Source organism: Capricornis sumatraensis, chromosome 1, assembly GCF_032405125.1.
Source record: "Capricornis sumatraensis isolate serow.1 chromosome 1, serow.2, whole genome shotgun sequence".
Lineage (NCBI taxonomy): Eukaryota > Metazoa > Chordata > Mammalia > Artiodactyla > Bovidae > Capricornis > Capricornis sumatraensis.
In genome coordinates, this window is record NC_091069.1 from 263,017,435 (window position 1) to 263,037,763 (window position 20,329).

At 47.1% G+C, this 20,329-nt stretch overlaps 1 protein-coding gene across 1 annotated transcript in view; it reads right to left on the reverse strand.

The window, feature by feature from the left end:
• Positions 1 to 6,260: 6,260 nt before the first annotated feature.
• EFHB (EF-hand domain family member B) overlaps positions 6,261 to 20,329 on the reverse strand; it is a 58,920-nt gene continuing 44,851 nt past the window's right edge. Inside the window, exons 10-13 of the mRNA XM_068978710.1 lie at positions 15,708 to 15,915; positions 13,093 to 13,305; positions 11,130 to 11,311; positions 6,261 to 6,545 (exon numbers count right to left, since the gene is read on the reverse strand). Of these exons, the coding sequence (XP_068834811.1) occupies positions 6,372 to 6,545; positions 11,130 to 11,311; positions 13,093 to 13,305; positions 15,708 to 15,915 (777 nt within the window). The 3' untranslated portion in view covers positions 6,261 to 6,371. The remainder of the gene's footprint in view (positions 6,546 to 11,129; positions 11,312 to 13,092; positions 13,306 to 15,707; positions 15,916 to 20,329) is intronic.

The following is a 20,329-nucleotide window of genomic DNA, read 5'->3' on the forward strand; positions in this document are numbered from 1 at the left end:
TTGTAATCTCCAATTTCAAGAATTCTGGCAACTTTAGTATATTATTGATAAAACTGGATTTCATGAGAATTTAAAACTTCCTTTTAAATTTAAAAATATCTTCACAACCCAAAGCTGATAAGGAACTTGTATCCAGAACACATTTTTTAAACTCTCAAAACTTAATAATAAGAAAACAAGTCAATTTTTAGAGAAAAAAAAAAAGGCAATATATTAGAATAGACACTTCACCAAAGAAGGTACTGGCATGAACAATAAGGAAGAAAGATGGTTAATATCATAGTTATCACAGAAATACAACCAAAACCACAGTGTGCTATTACTACGCACCAAACAGGATGACTGAAATTCACAGAGAAGAAACTGACAAGACTAGGGCACTGAAGCTCCTTAAACTGCTGGTGAAAACACAAGCCGGTACAGCCATTCCGGAAAACAGATCTTCAGTTTCTCGTAACATTAAACATGCACTTCCCATATGGCCCAGCAACCTTACCGCAGGTATTTCTCCAAGAGAAATGAAAACTTATCTTTGTACAAAACCTATACATGATTATTCATGGCGGCTTTTTTCAGACTTGCCAAAAACTGGAAACAACTCAAGACAGGTCTTTAACTGGTGAATGGATAGACAAATTATAGCCTATCCACGCGGTGGAAAACCGCTCAGGACTAAGAACTCAGTGCTGATCCATGCAGCGACGCGGATGGATCTCAGAAGCATCGTACTAAGTGAAGCAGGCTGCTCTCAAAGGGCTAGCTACAATCTCCGCGAGTCCACCGATAGGACGTTTTGAAAAAGGTGAAACTACAGGACAAAAAGCAGGTCAGCTACTGCAGGGGCCAGAGTAGGAAGGGAAAGTGACAAGCGTCTGAGACGCGGCTCAGCGTTCCTGCGTTTTCTTTGTGACGGTGGTTACACACCTCCATGCATCAGTCAGCACCCGTGGGCTTGCATACTTTGAAAGAGCAGATTTTAATGTACGTAAATACATGTCAACAAATCTATTTAAAAGCTGATAGAATTTATCACAGCATTAAAACAAAAACCACAGAAGCAAGTCTGATAGAAGATGTGAAACATCTCAGCATGGAAGGTCAGGATTTGTTGCTTTCACTGCCAGGGTCTGGGTTCAATTCCTGGTCGGGGGACTAAGATCCCACAAGTTTCACGGTGTGTCCTCCCAAAGTACATATATGGAAAACTAAAAAGTGTTTACTGAGATAAAGAAAAGCTTAGTGAATGCATGGATATACCATATTTATTGTTTGGAAGTCACAGCATTATCATGAAAACAAACTAAAACCATGAGATGATAGGGGGATAGATGGAATAAAACTATCAAAGTGCTAAAAATATTTTAATCTACAACATAGGTATATAGGGTTTTCACAATCTTTTTACTTTTATAAATTCTTTAAATTTTTTAATGAAAAATTAAAATGTAAGAAAATGGAAAGCTAAAAAGTGTTTACTGAAATAAACAAAAGCTGAATAAATGCATGATGGACCATATTAATTGTTTGGAAGTCACAACATTATCAAAATGTCAGTTCTCCCAATTAATCTTTAGAGTCAATATGATCACAACAAAAAATCCCAGCAGACTGTATGGGTGTGCATATTTTATAAAATAGAATAAGGAGCTCTGCTCAAAGCTATGGAAAAGTGATAGGCTGGCCATGATAGGTACTCTGAATTACCTAGAGCAGTAGGCCAAGGGGAATTGTTGAATCTGCCAAAATCAAATCATCCTTCGATAAAAAATAAATTAATAAAAAAACAAACAAACAAAAATCAACCACGGACGCCTGGTTAAGGAAACCGAGAATCGCGAGGATGTGGACAAAGCCGAGAGGCCGCCGTAAGGATCCCATGAGCAGGTGGGGACAGAGGGCTGCTTAGGAGCAGGTGAGATGAGCTACAGCCTAAACGCAGGCCTTCCGATGGTATTTCCTGAGCTAAAACGGTACCTAAGAGCTCCATAACCATCGAAACCAGCTTGCAGGCTGGGAGGGAAGCCCTTTGTTATTTCCCTCTTGTAAGTAAGAACGCCACAGCTTTGTAAGGGTCGGAGTCTCGCAGTCACAGAGGCAGTGGATGGCAGACTGATTATTCACACCAACCATGTCTAACGCTCCCAATTTGCTCCTCAGAAGGGGAATGACTGATGAACCAACATCGCTAAGCTTTAAAACACTTTTCAGGGGCTTCCTCAGTGGTACAGAATCTGCCTGCCAAGGCAGAAGACCCGAGTTTGATCCCTCCTCCAGGAAGACCCCACGTGCTGCGGAGCAACATCCCCTGTGCTTTAGTGGCCGGGGGCTGCGACCACTGAGGCCCAAGCACCCAGAGCCTGCGCGCCGCAACAAGAGGCCACCGCGATGAGAAGCCCGCGCACCGCAGCAAAGAGCCACCCCGGCTGGGCAATGGAGACCCGGCACAGGCAAAGACAAATAAATACACAAAAATAAAACTTTAAAAACAAAACACTTTGTAGTCAGAGAAGCGTAAGGACGAGAAGAGTACGTCATACTAGGGACCACGATCTCTGCAAATGGGAATCAAGAAATCAGCTCTCGATACCCGATGCAATACAGTTTAGGAAAAAGGTGTCACTGTAGCAAAAGGCAGAAAAGACGTTAACGGTGGATTAGAAATCATGAAGGCATGAAACTTGATTGAGGTTACAGTTCTTCGTACCTTCTGATCATAGCCAAAGAAATGAAACTCACCCTCACTGCACACGGTGACTGCAGCCATGAAATGAGAAGACGATTGCTCCTTGGAAGAAAAGCTATGAACAAACGTAGACAGGATGTTAAAAGGCAAAGACGTCACTTTGCTGACAAAGGTCTGTATAGTCAAAGCTATAGTTTTTCCAGGAGTCACATACAGATGTGAGAGCTGGACAATAAAGAAGGCTGAGTGCTGAAGAATTGATGCTTTTGAACTAGAGAAGACTCTTCAGAATCCCTTGAACTGCAAGGAGATCAAACCAGTCCATCGTAAAGGAAATCAACCCTGAACATTCATTGCAAGGACTGACGCTGAAGCTGAAGCTCCACTACTTTGGTCACCTGATGCAAAGAGCTGACTCATTGGAAAAGACCGTGATGCTGGGAAAGATTGAAGGCAGGAGGAGAAGAGGGTGACAGAGGATGAGAGGGTCAGGTAGCATCACCAACTCAATGGACAAGAATTTGAGCAGACTCCGGGAGACAGCGGAGGACACGGAAGCCTGGCGTGCACACACAGTCCGTGGGGTTGCAAAGAGTCCAACACGACTGAGCGACTGAACGGCAACCACAGACCACAGCATAACCACAGTAAGTTAAAAAGAGTCATATTTCAGACTAACAGACAAAAAGGCAAGCAACAAAATGCCGGGGGCCAGCGTGAGGAACTCCGCCCATGGCAAAGGTCATGAGGAAGGAGGCTTGGCACACGCAAAGGCGGGATCAAGCCTCAGGAAAGCCCCCGTTCCCGAGCATCTACCCCAAACCAGAGTCTGTTTTATGCTCTCACCTACACCTCTGACTTTACGGGGGGCTCTCCCCCATAACCGTTTCTCTCGGAGAAGGAGTAAACGTGCAGCTCCAAGGCAATAAAAATTCCTGGGTGTGACAAGAGTGTTTCAGCTTACGGACTCCTCTGAAGGTTATCTAGCCCACCTGTACAGGTTCGTCCGGCCACATGTGATTGTTTACAGCCTCCCAACCTGAGAGGCACGAGATGTTTTAGACTTACTAAAGGCAAATTCTTTGGGGGAGTTGGAAATTATTAGTAGTGGATTGGTTAGGAATTATATTGGTGAAGGGTTTTTCATTTGTTGTGTCAATAATTGCTGCTAATTCCCTGCCCTGGGTGGGACAAGGATGTCTCAGGTCAAACCTCTCTGCTGACAGACTAGCTTGTGTGACAGGATTATCCATACTCCTGCCACATGATTGTTTACTACCTCTCAACCATAAACAGCACAGAGAGTTTTGGAGTATTTTGAGAGTCTTAATTAGCATAGGGCTTTTTCTTCTTGTTGAGTCAATGATTGCCACCAGGCCTCCATATCCTTAGGCACCTGGGAATATATTAATCAATGTATTTGAAATATAGAAAAGGAAATAGAGTAGTTTTTGATGTTAGCAATACTAGACTTTTTGAGCTAATGAATTTTCTCTTTTGTAATAGATCACTGTACTTTGTTATAAATCAGTGTCCTTGCTATGTAAAAATGTAACTTTATCACTATCTTAAGACTAAATAGATCTTAAGGGGAACATTGGTGAAAGGATTTTCTTTTGTTGGGTTGATGTTTGCTACTAAATCTCCATGTTCCCTGCCCTTATAATGAATATAACTAGCATATAGGAGAAATAAGTATTAACCTTTAAGCATATAGGAGAAATAAGCATTAACTTTTAAGATTAATCATGTTAACCTTGGGTTAAATAAATTCCTTTCTTGATTGTAACTCACTATACCCTCACCCTATAGGAATGTAACTTCATTTGGAGGGTGGTGCCTGGTTTAAGAAAAAACACCCTTGGAAAAAATAAGTTTTTTGGTTATCAGAAAGAAAGGATCATAAAATGTCAGCAGGTCTCATGGCCAGAAGATGATGTAAAACCCCTAAGACCTTTTTTTTTTTATGCATTTATGTGAAGCACCTGATTTTGATAAAAGTCAGGACTACTGACCCCTGCATGACTCTGTATTCATCCCTATATGTAACAAAAGGTATATAAGCAAACCCAAAAATAAAGAAATCGGATCAGTTTCTGGAAAGAGTGATTCCCCCATGTCGTTTCTTTCTTCCTCCCCGTTTTCCTGGCTGAATTCCCATCTGGAGCATGGATGCTATTCCACGTAAACCAAGTGATTCAGCCTCTTTTTCTCCACTAATTTTCCTACTACACTATCCGTTTCTAATCTCTCTATATCTCTATAATTAAATATGTATTTTTCCAAGGACGCCGACGCCGTCCCCACCTTCAAATTCCCTGGATCCACCGGGGCTGGACCCCGGCAACAAAAGGTCAAGGACAAGAATTTGAGCAGACTCCAGGAGACAGCAGAGGACAGGGAAGCCTGGCGTGCACACACAGTCCGTGGGGTTGCAAAGAGCCCAACACGCCTGAGTGACTGAACGGCAACCACAGACCACAGCATAACCACAGTATCTGAGTTAAAAAGAGTCGTGTTTCAGACTAACAGACAAAAGGGCAAGGCAGAATGCATGTCATTGGTCACTCAGCTCACCAGGTGACACTACTGAGAAAGCCTCTGTCTTGGGTCCCACCCACCCTGGTGCTCTCCTGATGCCGAGGGCACACCCGGCCTGGATCACACTCCCGTCGCCACCGGAGCTCTTCCAGGCTCCCACGTCCCATCTGCACATCAGGAGCCAAAGTGAACAACTCTGCTGGCACAGCGAATAAGAATCTGGCTGCCAGTGCAGGGGACGCGGGTTCAGTCCCTGGTCCAGGAAGATTCGATACGCCAGTAGCAGCTAAGCCCCTGGGCCACCACCCCTGAGCACGCACTCTGGGGCCCGCAGCCACCAACACAGAGCCCCTGAGAGCACTCTAGATCCCTCTCACTGGAAAGAGGCCGCACGCACACAACAACGGGGCCGCCCTCGATCACAGCTGGAGAAAGCCTGCACAGAGCAGCGAAGACCCAGCCCCACCAAACACTAATTAATCGATTAAAATTTTAAAAGAGATGAGGCATAAGGGAGGGAATGATTCTGCGCAGCTTGCTACTAACAGCTCTCTAGAGCTACACAGCTAACGCTGTGGTCAGCTGTGTCCTCCAGATACTTCAAGGACAAGATGCTTTTCCGGACATAGATGTGAAAAGCCACCAGCCATTGTCTTTAAGTTTTTTCTCCCTGAATCCTCTCCTTGTAATTAAACCTGTTTTCCTCAGATGCTGACAGACACATGAAAACCCATCAAGCTTCAGCTGTGTCACGGTGACGTCTACAGAGAAAAACAACGAAATGCTGAAAGCAAGATCTTGTGAACCTGGTGTCCCAAACTAGACTTTGAATCTCAGAGTGCCCACCAAAATGCTGAGAACTCCTAAGCACACTAAACATGGACAAACGTCCAATATATTCTGAGCTACACCCTGGGTGCCGTTAAAGGTAAACTCCTGGTGCTTGTCAGGTTCTTTGGTGCTTTATAAGAAACAAGCAAATAAATTTTAAAATTCAAAATCAAATTTATTAGCAATTGCATCCAGGCATATGAGCCCTGCCACAGTGACTGCTGAATTCTAGTATCTAAAACCAGAGTGGACTGAACATATTAGGTGAGCACAGATGTAGCAATTCGTCGATCTAAATGCGTGAGCCCCACAAAGATCACGTGGCCGCTTTGCACTTGGCTCGGTCCGCATGTTGTAGCTCATCCAGGACATTTCTGATGTTCTCAACACAAACTTCTCCTCTGTGGTGCTTTTTTGATGCAAGATTCCATACGTTTTCAAATTCATCCTCAGAAAGCTTGACACCAATGTTACATAATATCTCTGAAATCTAGAGGGGGGGAAACATTGAAGTCAGACCAAGATTTATGGGTATTTTAGTCTGTATTTTTAAAAATATCTTGGTAATATCTAAGACTATGGACATTTATCCCTTAAAAAGTGTGTGGATGTGTGTGCGGATACGTGTCTGTGTGTGCGCTTATTGCATATAGTAAGCACATACCAAAATTCCAGGCCTCCCAGTTCAGGAATCATCTTGTAAACGTAAATGATTATGAGGGTGCTTAGCTGTACTAGCCAATGTACAAAGCCCCTTTCGAGTCTAGTGTTTCTGATCTCGTTAAAGGGAGGCAGCCAGGGACTTCTCGGGCATCCCGGTGGTCAAGACTCTGAGCTTCCAATGCAGGGGGTGTGGGTTCAATCCACAGATAAACAAAAAATAAATTTAAAAAATTTTAAATAAAGACAGCCAAATTCAAGCAGAAAGAGTAAAAAAGTTGCAGACGGCAGCCTCACTAGATTTGACTTCTATCCCCGTAACTCCTTATGTGTGTTATCTAAACCCCTAGCATATTAGTCTCTCTTTTTTAAAAATAAGAACATTTATGAATCATCTCTAACTGGCCTGTTGTCAACTTTAACCATACTTGTGGGTGTGCAAATGTCAGAGAGAGAGTGCAAGCCTGAGCAAGTGAGCAGAGTAAGCCTGAGCATGTTGCAATTCCCTGCAGTCCAGTGGTTAGGACTCAGGCCTGGGTTCCATCCCTGGTCTGGGGACTAAGAGCCCACAAGGCATGGAGCATGGCCAAAAAAACAAAACCTGAGTATACTGAAAACCAGCAAACTTTATTAGTCATCTCTCTGCAGTGACAAACAGTAAGGAGAGGAGGGAGGGGGAGAAACAGGGTTTATATGTCCCAGGGAAAATAAAGAAGGGAGCGATAAGAACCAGTAGTGGGAAGAAATATTAGAATGAGTAGAGAGGAGAAAAGATTGGGGGGGGGATGAAACTAAGAGAGGAAAAGCATTTACTAGAAAGCACACAGGAGGGAAGCAAAGAAGGAAACGGAAAGAATGGTTAGACGGAAAACAGGGAAGCCAAAGAAATGGCTCCGCTGCTGAGCACACCTCCTGAACGGAACCCCGACAACTGGTAGGTCCCCTGGACGGGATGCGTCTTGTGGGAAATAAGCAGTAAAATCAACCACACTCGAGACTCAGAAGAGCAGGGCTGCCAGCAGCGGCAGCTGCAGCAGGGGCGACTCAAGGCCCGGCACAGCTTCTATTCCCACCCAGCGGCGGGAAGGGGTGTCCCTGCAGAGTGCGCCTAGGAGGGGTGTTGGGCGTCCCAGACCTCCTCCCCGGCTTCCTCCCCTGCTCCTTGGGAGGCCTTTCTACTCCATCCAGTGTATTGGAGCCAACAGAAACCCAGCTATTCTAAGGGCTTCCCAGGTGGCGCTAGTGGTAAAGAATCTGCCTGCCAATCCAGGAGACGCGGGAGACTCAGGTTCCATCCCCAGGTAAGGAAGATCCCCTGGAGAAGGAAATGGCAACCCGCTCCAGTGTTCTTGCCTGGAGAATCCCATGGACACAGGAGTCTGGCAGGCAACAGTCCATGGGGGTCACAAAGAGTCAGACACGACTGAGCTGAGCGACTGAGCAGACATCTATTCTCAGGGTGATGCTGTTCTCCAACCAGGCCTCGAGGTCCTTTTTTAATAAACTTTCCTTAGAGCATTTTCAGGTCTCCAGAATAATTGAGCAGAAATTACAGAGAGCTCCCACATGCGCTATCACGTGCGCCCCCATTTCCCTCATCACTGCTGCTGCTGCCACGCCACATCAGTCGTGTGCGACCCCACAGACGGCAGCCCACCAGGCTCCCCCGTCCCTGGGATTCTCCAGGCAAGACCACGGGAGTGGGCTGCCATTGCCTTCTCCAGTGCATGAAAGTGAAGAGTGAAAGTGAAGTCGCTCAGTCGTCTCCGGCTCTTAGCGACCCCACAGACTGCAGCCCACCAGGCTCCCCCGTCCCTGGGATTCTCCAGGCAAGACCACGGGAGTGGGCTGCCATTGCCTTCTCCAGTGCATGAAAGTGAAGAGTGAAAGTGAAGTCGCTCAGTCGTCTCCGGCTCTTAGCGACCCCACAGACGGCAGCCCACCAGGCTCCTCCATCCGTGGGGTTCTCCAGGCGAGAGTGCTGGAGTGGGCTGCCATCGCCTTCTCCAGTGCATGAAAGTGAAGAGTGGAAGTGAAGTCGCTCAGTCGTCTCCGGCTCTTAGCGACCCCACAGACTGCAGCCCACCAGGCTCCTCCATCCGTGGGGTTCTCCAGGCGAGAGTGCTGGAGTGGGCTGCCGTCGCCTTCTCCCTTACTACTAATTCCTTCTAAAAGCTTCTTTATTTGCGGCCGCGCTGGGTCTTCGATGCTGAGCAAGGGCTTCCTCTGCTTGCGGCGTGCTGGCTTCTCAGTGAGGGGGTCTCTCTTGTGGTGGAGCTCGGGCTGCAGGGTGCGTGGGGTTCGGTAGCTGTGAGACGTGAGTCTGGTAGGTGCAGCCCCGGGCTCGGGAGCACAGGCTCAGTAACTTGGCTCTTGGGCTTAGCTGCTCACCGCATGTGGGATCTTCCTGAACCAGGAATCGAACCCGTGTCCCCTGCGTTGGCAGGTGGATTCTTAACCACTGGAATACCAGGGAAGCCCCTATTAATATCTTTTTCTTTCTTTTTTCTGGCTGTGCCACATGGCATGTGGGATTTTATTTCCCAGACAGAGGTCAAACCCCTGGTGCATTGAAAGTACAGAGTCTTAACCACAGGACCACCAGAAACACTGCCTTAAGTGTAGCATATCTGTTACAAGTGATGAGCCAGCACTGATACAGTATTATTAACTGAAGTCCACAGTTCTCCTGAAGGTTCTCTCTCTCTTGCATAACCTATGGATACTGACAGACGTATAATGACGTCTATCCACCATTAGGTGGCGGTAGAGTAAAGAACTCGCCAGCCAATGCAGGAGACAGGCGAGCGTTCGATCCTGGGTCCTGAAGATCCCCTGGAGAAGGCAATGGCAACCCACTCCAGCATCTTGCTTGGAGAATCCCACGGACAGAGGAGTCTGGCGAACAACAGTGCACAGGGTCGCAGAGTCGGAAACAGCTGAAGCACACACTACTATGGCCTCGTACCGCAGCAAAGACCCCTGCCTCTGGTACACTGGTCTTACTTCTCCAAGGCCTTGCCTTTTCTAGAATATCATTCGGTTGGAATACTATATGTGCAAGCCTCTGGGTTCTTACTTTCTACCTAGAATCATGAGATAAACAGTGACTTACTGGTTAAAAGAATTTTTTTGTTTTAGTTGAAAGAATTTTAAGCATCAGGAAACAAGCAGATTTTCATTTCTTTCGTCAGCCCTGACAGCCCATTTCATAGGCCCTTAGAGTGACTAAGGGAAGAGAAAAGGTGGGTGTCTCCTCTCCACCGTCTCTGTGCTGGATGGAGGGTCCCTTCTTCGGGACCAGCCAGCAAGCATCATCCTTTCTGCTGACCCCCTTTCAGTGGGGATGAATCACTGCAATGAATATTACTAAGTCTGCGTGTTTGTAAGTTGAGGGACCCTTCATCTGAAGTCCTGGAAAGCATCGTAGGTCTGTTCACATCATTCCCAGCTCTGGATCTGAGCGTTCACAGAAGGAGTTGCTCCCTAGATCACAACGCGCCCTCCACAATGGCGGATCCGGAGGGGCTGCTCTGACCCACACCTGCTATCACTTCTCGGCCCTCAGAACCCCAGTGGCTATTCTGGCCGAGCCGGTTGCACCTGCTTGAAACCCAACGTAGGAAGAAAATCACCTGGGGCGTGACGACCACGTTTTCCAAGTGAAAAAAACAAGACACGTGTGGGGCTGACACGAGAACACGGCAGAACATTTTAAATCAGGGCCTGTTGCGATCACCTGAGATAACAGCGCACAGAGAAGGCGGAGGGGCCCTCCTCACATGTACTCTGTGGTTTTTGGAGACCCGCGACCACAGGGAGACTCACACAAGGAAGGGACTGAGCACCTTTGCTTTTTTAAAAAGTTATCTTTGGCTGTGCCGGGTCTTCGCCATGGCACGTGGGCTTTCTCCGGGTGCGGTGAGCACGTCTCCTCTCCAGTCGTGGGGGGCTGCTCTTGTCATGGAGCGTGGGCTCCAGAGCGCAGGCCAGTAGCTGCAGCGTGCGGGCTTAGATGCCTCCTGGCATGTGGAATCTCCCCACCAGGGATGGAACACACGTCCCCTGCACTGGCGGGCGGATTCTTAACCAGTGGACCACCAGGGAAGTCCTGGGCGTCTTTGCTTTTACTCAACAAAGAAGAGGGCTGAACGATAGGGAAACATTTTCCTTTGCAGACACAGGTCATGGTTAATACATGTCATGAGTGAGATGCCTCTTATCAGAGCCAGTTCTACTTGAAGAACTGTACCAACTATCACAACCAAACTGCACATGACCCTCAGGAATCCTAATCTGAGCGGCTCCTGATGACTTTCATAATATAAGAGCTCAAGCAAATAAACCTTTCCATCTTTGCGTGCCAATGTGAAGCAGGCCTTTCTTTCACCCCTTCTGTAATCCCATGCGGTACCTCTTGTTTGGATCTGGTCTTGAAGAAGTCCCTTTCAAACACCCCTTTCTGGGCGAAGATGGTCGGATGCAGCAGTGAGTAGGCGTTTCCCTCCTCACCGTAACTCGTCCTGTCGCTCACTCGGCGAATTAGGGGGGCAGGAAGATCCGACCGAATGGTTGGAACGCCATATGTGGGGTAACCTAGGACATCAATCATGGGGGAAAACAGACATTCTAAATATAGCAGCTGCCACTGAGCACTGGAAATGTGGCCAGTCCAAACTGACATATGCTGTGAGTGTAAGATACACAATTTCAAAGATTTAGTTAGTACCCAAAGGAAGAATGTGAAACATTTAATTAGTCATCTTATATTGATTCCTCATTGAGATAGCGATGCTTTGGAGATACATATCGTGTATTACATGTACATACAATAGTACAAATATGTACCCTTTAAAAGAACACTTTTGGCTGCTCCCTATGGCTCTCAGGGTCTTAGCTCCCTAAACAGGTGTTGAACCTGGGCCACAGCTGTGAAAGCGCTGAGTCCTGGCCACTGGGCTGCCAGGGGATTCCCAATATACTATTAGAGTTAATTGCACTTGCTTCTTTTTCTTAATGTGGCTACTAAAAAATTTTAAATACATATGACGACAATTGTATTTCTGTTGGACAGGACTGTTCCACAGAGAACAGCAAGATCCCATCACAACAGAACGTAAAGTATGTCTATGGAATCCAGTAAAGAAAAACACGTAGAGCCTTAGTCATGGCCTTACTCCAAAAAAGGGATCTTGACCAACATAAAAGCCCTTCTAAATAACCAGCATTCATCATGATTGGTACTGAGATTTCGGGGTCTATGAGTTGAACTGTATCCTCCCCAGACTCTTATGTTAAAGTCCTAACCCTAGCACCTCAAGAGGTGACCTTATTTGGAAATAGGGTCACTGCAGGAATAATTAAAATGTGGTCATACTGGAGAAGGATGGACCCTTAGTCCAATACACCTGGAGTTCTTACAAAAAGGGGACGCGGGGGCACAGACACTCACACGGGAGAAAACCACATGAAGATGGAGGCAGAGGCTGGGGTGACGCAGCAGAAAGCGGGCAGCACCAGAGACTGCCAACAAGCAGCCAGCAGCCAGGAGGGGCCTGGAGAAAAGGCCCCCAGAAGCCAGGAGGGGCCTGGAGAAAAGGCCCTCACACCTCAGAAGGGAGCCCGCCCGACAACACCCTGATCTCAGACTTCCAGCCATCGTGGAGTCATGGATTTCTTTTTTTTTATTTAAATTAATTTTTATTGCAATACAGTTGCTTTACAGCACTGTGTTAGTTTCTACTGCACCAGCACAGTGAATCTGAGTGGTGACCTAAACAGGAAGGGAATCCAAAAGAGATGATCGATTTCTGCAGTTTAACCAGTTTGTGGTATTTGTTGGACAGCCCTGGCAGGTTAACAGAGGAGAATGAAAACGAAGGAACTGTTCTCTGACAGCTCCTCAAGTATTTGAGGGAAAGTCTGTTTTTTGCTGAGAATCCCTTGATTTAAGTCTCCCACCACTTGGGACTCCCCTGTAGTCCAGTGGTTAAGACTCCAGGCTGGCAATGTGGGGGCATCAGTTTGATCCCTGGTCAGGAAACTAAGATCCCACATGCTTCATGGTGCAGCCAAAAAAAAGTCTCCTACCACTTGCTGAATTCTGAACTATGACAATATCTAACATTCAGGGTTCTGAGCTATAATGGTTTCAATTTCATCAGCACAGAGAGAATCATTTCACTTGGGTCACCATGAACACTAACTCAATTCAGCCTCTATCTAGTAAGCCCCCCTGGGTGCTTAGAACAGAGATGAAAGAAAGGTCCTAGGCTTTGAGAAAGTTGGAGTCTAATGGAGGCTGGGGACAGCCGAGGACAGACCCTTCTGCGTTTGCTGCTCCTTTTAAAACTCAGCATATAAGGTGACAAACTTACAAGTAGAAGGAACAGCGCCTACAACCGCACTGATCTCGGAAGAAGTCGTCTTGTAGTGATTAGAAACTTTATCGCCTGGCCTCAGAAGTGTCCGCAGAGTCTTTTCTGAGCTTCCTGGTTCTTTTAAGACAATATCTTCAGGCTTCAACAGGAGAGTTGGTTCAGATTCTTCTACATTAGCCTCAGCAGGGTTTGCACAATCCGGTTTTCTACCTTCAAACAAAGAGGGAGACGGGGAAAATGTACAGGACAAAGTTACAACCCAGGGCTGGCCCTGCAGCAAGGTGAGTTTTCACCGTTAGTCTCTTCTTGCTGGTGGAAAGGGAGGCTGCGCTGGTGCAGACACTTCACTGACAGCAGAGCCCGCTCTGGAAGCACAAGCTCACACACCAGCAAACGTGAACCACGTCTAATATTTCTATTCACCACTCCGCTCATTTCACTCTAGAATAAAGCTTTTACGTCTGAAACACCAAAAGAAAACAGAAAACACTGTTTCTTTCCTCGTTTTTAAAATTAGAGCTCATTTCCACATTTGACTTGAACACAGGATTGCCAGAGCTGTTCTAGGACTATGCCCTGGGAAAGGCAAGAGATGTACTCGGGGCTGCACACGCCACACAAACGCGGGATGGCGGCGGGGGGACGCCACGCCCGACATCTGGAGACGTGAGGAGGCCTCGCTGTGCGCGCCCCGTTCCATAAACAGCCCCTCCAGGCCAGCGAGCAAAACCAAACCCAGAGGTGCGGCTGCCGCGCCAAGACGCGGCCTCTCCCGCAGCCTGCCGGGGGCGGCCGCGCGGCCCAAGCCTCGGCCCGGAAGCAGCGCCCCCCGGGCCGGAAGTGCGCCGGCGGCGCCAGGGCCGCGCGGCCGCCCGCGGGGAGGCGCCGAGGGGCGGGGGCGGCTCGGGGCCGGAAGGCCTGGGGCGCGTCCCTCCCTCCGCTCCCGCGGCCGCGGCCCCGGAAGCGGGGGCCCCGGGTCCCAGGCCCTCTAATCCGCTGCTCGCGCCGCTCCTCCTAAAGGCGGAAGTCCGGGACGCGGAGGACAGGCTTTTAGAAAACTCCCAGAGAGCCAGCTCCTGGAAGAACTCAAGCCCTTTTCTCTAGCCGACAACGCGGGGACAGGCCATGCCCGAGCCCCTGCTGACTGACCCTCCAGCCACTCTCTTGGAAGAAAAGGAGAGAGGGAAAACCCAAAACCTCCACCGAAAAGGGCTGCTGAAGTCAGGACCCCAAACCAGGAACGATTTGAAGAACCATCTGGTTTGAAAACAGCCTTCAGCTTTCCCCACTGCTTATGAGTTGTGCCAAGAAAGACGACTGTCACCCTCTGCTTATTTCTGAGAGGACTAGGGTAGAGCTGTTTTCTATAAGAAGCTTCATTAGGCAGAAAAGATCTTCCTGCCCTCAGTGTATAGAGTAGAAAAGCCGTCCCAGAAACTGGTAAGGGCACCCATCCTCAATAAAGCCCAAAATGTGGCATTGGCTTTGCAAAAATAAAAGTGAAAACTTTTTAGAGGGAGAGAAATTCCAAGAGGAGATAAAAATGCAAACAGCCTTTTAAAAGGTAATCATCTCTAATAATCCAGACTTGAAAATTAAAGCGAACGAGGTGTCATTATATAACAACTAAATTACCAGAATGTTTGAAATAACACTCAATGGTAGTAGATTGGAGTAAGACCTTCTCACAGTCTTGACGGATAAAATTGCAAATTGGTACAGTCATTGAAAAAGGCAAAATGAAAACAGTTACTTCCGGGATGAAAATGACATTCATAAGAAATAAGATGTAATTAGAAACAGAAAACTTTCTGAAAGATGATAATGGTTATGTGGTCACTCATACTACTCTTGAAATATTTGGAAATAACCTAAGTTTTAGAGAGTGAGCAAATGGTTTAGTAATTTACAATACATCAGTGTGAAGGAACTGAAAAATGAAGTTTACAGAAATCATGAAAGTATCTCTTTGTTCCATAGAAATTTGAGACCTAACTTCTTTTTAAGCCAAAGAAAAAGGGTACATTCACTGTGATTTTAGCTATTTTAAAATATTTCCATACACACATACACAAATGTATTCCAACATATATCTATATCTATATGTGGTTAGTGATTCAGGAAGATATTGTGTAAACATTAAAATGTTTGAATAAAAGTCAAGATTAGGGTTGTCCTTTTCTTAAAAAATGTAAAAGATCAAATTCTGTTTTACAGTTGACTTTTCCAGGGAAAGGAAGCTAATTTCTCTAAGAACATGGCTTTCAAACATCTTTCTTAGGAACTCTCTTTCATATTTTGGGCTTTTGTGTAAATTGCTTTGCTCATAATTACTTTCTTTTCAGTAAGTAACACATAGTTCCAAACTCAAGAGATAGGAAAACACAGACTGTCCCTTAGCAACCAATCCCTACCTCACCCCCCCAGAAATAATAAATGTTTCCAAATTCTTTCCTGTCCTTCCACAGATACTCTATGCATGAAAAAGAAAATAAATATGTATATATGTGCAAATTTTTAACCATATTAAAGTTGACAAGAGTTGAACTCCCAGGACAAAGAAAACATGAAAGTGCATTTAAGAATTTAGCAAACCTTCAAAAATTAAATACCTTTAATGAGGACCCTCTCTTCATACTCTTTAAGGGGGGTTTTATCTTTCCAGGTAAGAAAATTCGCAAATTCAAGGTAGTTAATCAGCCCGTCTTTGTCCACATCACAGTATTCAAATAGCTGGTCCAGGAGCTTCTCGTCTAAGTGCAAGCTGGCCTGGTCACACGCTTCCTGAAGCTCAGCTTTGTCTATCACCCCATCTCCCTTCTGTTGGACACAAAGCAAGAAAAGGGGACGTGAGCACTGTCTTCAAGAACAGGGTGGGCAATGTCTGTCATTTCCCTTGAGAAAAAAAAACATCTATCACATAAATTCCAAGAATCTGTCTTATTTTTCACATAAGAGTCAGACTTGAAGCGAGACTGGCCCTCATTGTGTCCATCTGATACATACCCAGTATTTCAACCCTTTGTTTGTTTCAGTATCTTGGTCTTTAAATCGCGCTGCCTACACTCTGTCGGAACAGGCCCAAGCAGGATCCATGCTTGACATTTCATTTGACCAGCATTGTATACTTCCCACAACTTCCTACAACTTTCTATGCTTCCAAAGCTTTGAAAACCTCCGGTGTTCCAACTGAGCAGCCCCTGGTCCTCCACGCCACTGCCTGATAAAGAGGAGACAGTCGGAAGTGGCTGCAGGCCAAGCACAGAGAAGTGGGTTCAAAGACAGCTGCCTCTGGGGAACTCCCTGGCGGTACAGTGAGCAGTTAAGACTCCACGCTTCTTCCACTGAAGGGAACATGGGTTCAATTCCTGGTCAAGGATCTAAGATCCCGCTGCACTCTAGCTATTAACACTCCACTGGGCAAGAGGGGAAGTTTCCACCCGTTTCAGACAACAGTTAAAGACAGACGCACTTAAGGTGAGCAGCAAAGCAGGAAAGGGAAATTTAGAAAGGCTGTGGGCAGAACTGGCTGATTCTCTTAGAGGGGTGAGGACCTGGAGCACGGGATGCTTGTTAAGGAGGAATGGCCAGAGCGGGGCGTCTCACCACTCAGCCCTGCTGCAGCCTGTCAGGCCCGCCTTAAATCCACCCTTGCCGACTGTGAAAGGTCCAGTCCTCCCTGCCCGCTGCCACAAGGGAGCTTTGCCCTCTAGAGAGACTCCCTGAGACAGATCAGCTCCCAAGGGAAACCGTGAGTGACTCACTGACTAGCGTTCGGCTCCTAGGCCCAGAGTTGGAGTCACAACGCTGACAAAGGAAATCCCTTGGAAAATGAGAAACTGACCCAGTGAATTCCAGATGAATTCTAGATAAATTCCTGCAGCCAGACACACAGGCCTGGATAATGTTCCTAACCCTCCTGTTGAAACAGAATTAGGATGTAAAATATATTATCTTGGCAGGGAGCTGTAATGTCCTGGATAAAGCAGACTGTTTTATGAAATTCTCTGCCGCATGCCCAAGTCAACAAAAAATGCAGACCCCACAGTCCTAACAGAAAAGCAATGGGGGGACGAGGGGGTTGGCTATTGACCCAAGCTAAAATAGGTTGGCTGTTGATCAAGCTAGAACAGGTGGTGGCAATAATGAAAATAAATGCTTCTTGCTCACCAGGGACAGAGCCACTCTGCCTTTGGGTCCTTTATCTCTCCCTCCCCCACACCCAAAACCCAGCTCTTAAGGAGGACGTGGATGTGAGCTAGTCTCCTCACATGGACACAGTCCTACACGTGGACGGCACCAGACGGTCAACACTGAAATCAGATTGGTTATATCCTTTGCAGCCAAAGATGGAGAAGCTCTATACAGTCAGCAAAAACAGGGACCTTGACTAGGTGTGAGCCAAAGTCCTCGCGCCCCCAGGGGGACTACAGGCCACAGGTGTCTGTGCAACTTCAGGGGGGCAGGGACTCAAACTGCTATGGCTTCACAGGCTGTGGGTGCCAAAGCTGCCATCCCACCCAGTCTCTAACAAGCAGAGGTGCCAGGAATCGCTGGTGGGCTTAGCAGGGCTTGTTCAAAGCGGAGAAGGAAGGCTCATGGTGTATCATTTCTGCGGCTTCCACTGCTGGATGCATCATTGTGTTGCTGCTCTCCATACCCATCTGGGGAATGTTCCAGCGCTTCTGACCAGAAGCCACGTGGAGACAAGCTGGGGCCTTTGGGGCCTCACAGCTCTCAAGATCGCTTTGAACTGCAAGTCTCTATGAATAACGGTTTCATGAACCTGAAACCCAGGGTCCTCACTGGTCTGCTGTGGCTTTCAACCTCAGTGAGAGCTATGAAGGACCAAACAAGCAGTCGCTCTCCTCGGTGGGTGGACTGCTGCTGCTGCTAAGTCGCTCAGTCGTGTCCGACTCTGTGCGACCCCATGGACTGCAGCCTATCAGGCTCCCCCGTCCCTGGCGTTTTCCAGGCAAGAGTGCCGGAGTGGGTAGCCATTTCCTTCTCCATCGGTGGGTGGAACTCAAGTTTATTTCCATGGTTCCAGCCAGCACTCCCCCGATGAACCTGTATATATTTTACTGACTCTTGAATTGTTGCCAGTGGCCTGTCAGTTGGTTTCCACATGGAAAACGACAGATTGGAAATTAAAGACGTCTCTTTTCGAGTCTATGGACCAACAGAGGAATGGATAAAGAGGCTATGGTACATATAGTCAATGGGATATCACTCAGGAACAGAAAAGAACAAAATAATGCCATGTTTGTAGCAACATGGATGGACCTAGAGATTGTCACACTGAGTGAAGTGAATCAGACACAGAGAGACAAATCTCTCATATCACTTCTGTGTGGAATCTGAAAAACGGAGGAGGCACAAATGAACTTATTTACAAAACAGAAGTAGAGTCAAGGATGTAGAAAACAAACTTTTGGTCCAGGGGACGGCGGCAAAGAGACAAACGGGGAGTGAGAATGGCGTACACACAGTCTGTGTGTGCTGAGTCGCTTCTGTCATGTCTGCTCTTTGTGACCCTGTGGACTGTAGCCCGCCAGCCTCCGCTGTCCAGGCAAGAATACTGGAGGGGGTTGGCATGCCCTCCTCCAAGGGTCTTCCCGATCCAGGGATCGAACCTGCGTTCGCTACCATATCTGACATCGAGGACTGATGAAGACGTACTCCATAGCACAGGGAACTCTGCCCAGGCCTCTGTGCTGGCCATGTGGAAAAGAATCGGAAAACAGGTGGACATATGTGTATGTATGCCTGATTCACTTGGCTGTACACCTGAAACTACCACATGATAAATCAACTCTACTCCAATAAAAATTTTTAAAAAGAAAGCCATGGAAACAAATAGCTGCTGAGTGAACCATCCAAGTAATTCATACAGCTGCCCACGATAAGGGTCCATCCTCCTGTAAGGATGGCTGGGATCAAGCTTCAGATGGAGCCTGAACCACCCAGGGGGCCACCATCACTGCCGGGATCCGTCCTTGCCCCAGACACGGCAGTACAGTTACCATCAGACCGGGCAGCAAGTAAAGCCACCGGCCTGAGCAGAGGCTGCCACCACTTGCCGACCTCGCAACGCCACGAGGCACTGCCCCGCGCTCCTGCCACACTGACGACGTGAGCCTGTGTCCCCTCCCAGAGCTGCTGGCGGCGCTTGTCGCTGCTGACACGTCTTCAAGTTATGGAGTTGCTATTTCAGACCAGCGAGCCAGCTCCAGTCACAGAAGCGCGAGTGCATGGAGGGCATCTGAGTCATGCCCTCTGCCTTCGGCCCATTTTCAGCCTGGCGGTGGCACCACTTAGAGCACAGAGGCTCCTCAGCACTGAGCCGTCAGTCCAGGCACTCAAGGAGCCCTCCCTGCCCCCAGGCACCCACGGCTGCCTGGTTACTGAGCCTTGGGACCGCCTTCTCAAAGCCATCTCCCTTCCTCCCCAGCTCCTGGCTCACACATCTGAGTAGACCACTGTTGTCACTGACGGAACTGTTCCTGAAAGGAATCTTCCCATCTCAGCTACTTCCTGGGTAATACTTAGAATAAAAGGAGCTGGAATTACACAGATGAATTCTGAAAATCTAAGACTCTGCTGGGACCATTCTTGGACATGATGAGTCTTTTTTTTTTTTCTTTATTTTCCCTTCTAGATTTTACATCCCCTGAGTAAAAAGCCTGCACATTATCTGGAATAATATTTGATGTACTATGAGTGTTCAGCAAATAACAGAATTAATCCTCTAAGCCAAGAAGATTCATTTAGGAAATCACAGTTTGTGTTCTGTTATGTTTTGCTTTGCTTTTCAATTAAATTAAATCTGGGCACTCAACAGTATAAGATGTAAACAATCAAAAAGCATCCTACAGCTGTCCCAGGAAGACCCCCATCTTATTACCCTTGCAGAAAAAAGCTCCTCAAGGACCCTGAGCACTTGCTGTGCATGTTACCAGTTAACTATTTAAAAGGTGTATCAGCATTAAATAATTCCCAGTAATTTTCTCCCTGCTTAATTTACTTTTATCATAAGGGATGTGCCTGGTGGTTCACTAAGATAATCAACAGCTATTAAGATGATCGTCTTGCCTATAATTACATCTAAAATGAAGAATTTCCAGAAAGGAGCGCATCCTGCCAGTTTCCTTATTCACGTCACTACCGTGTGGGTTTCTCCAGTGTCATCTCTGTAGATACTTGGAGTTGAATAAAGTTAAAAATATACTTG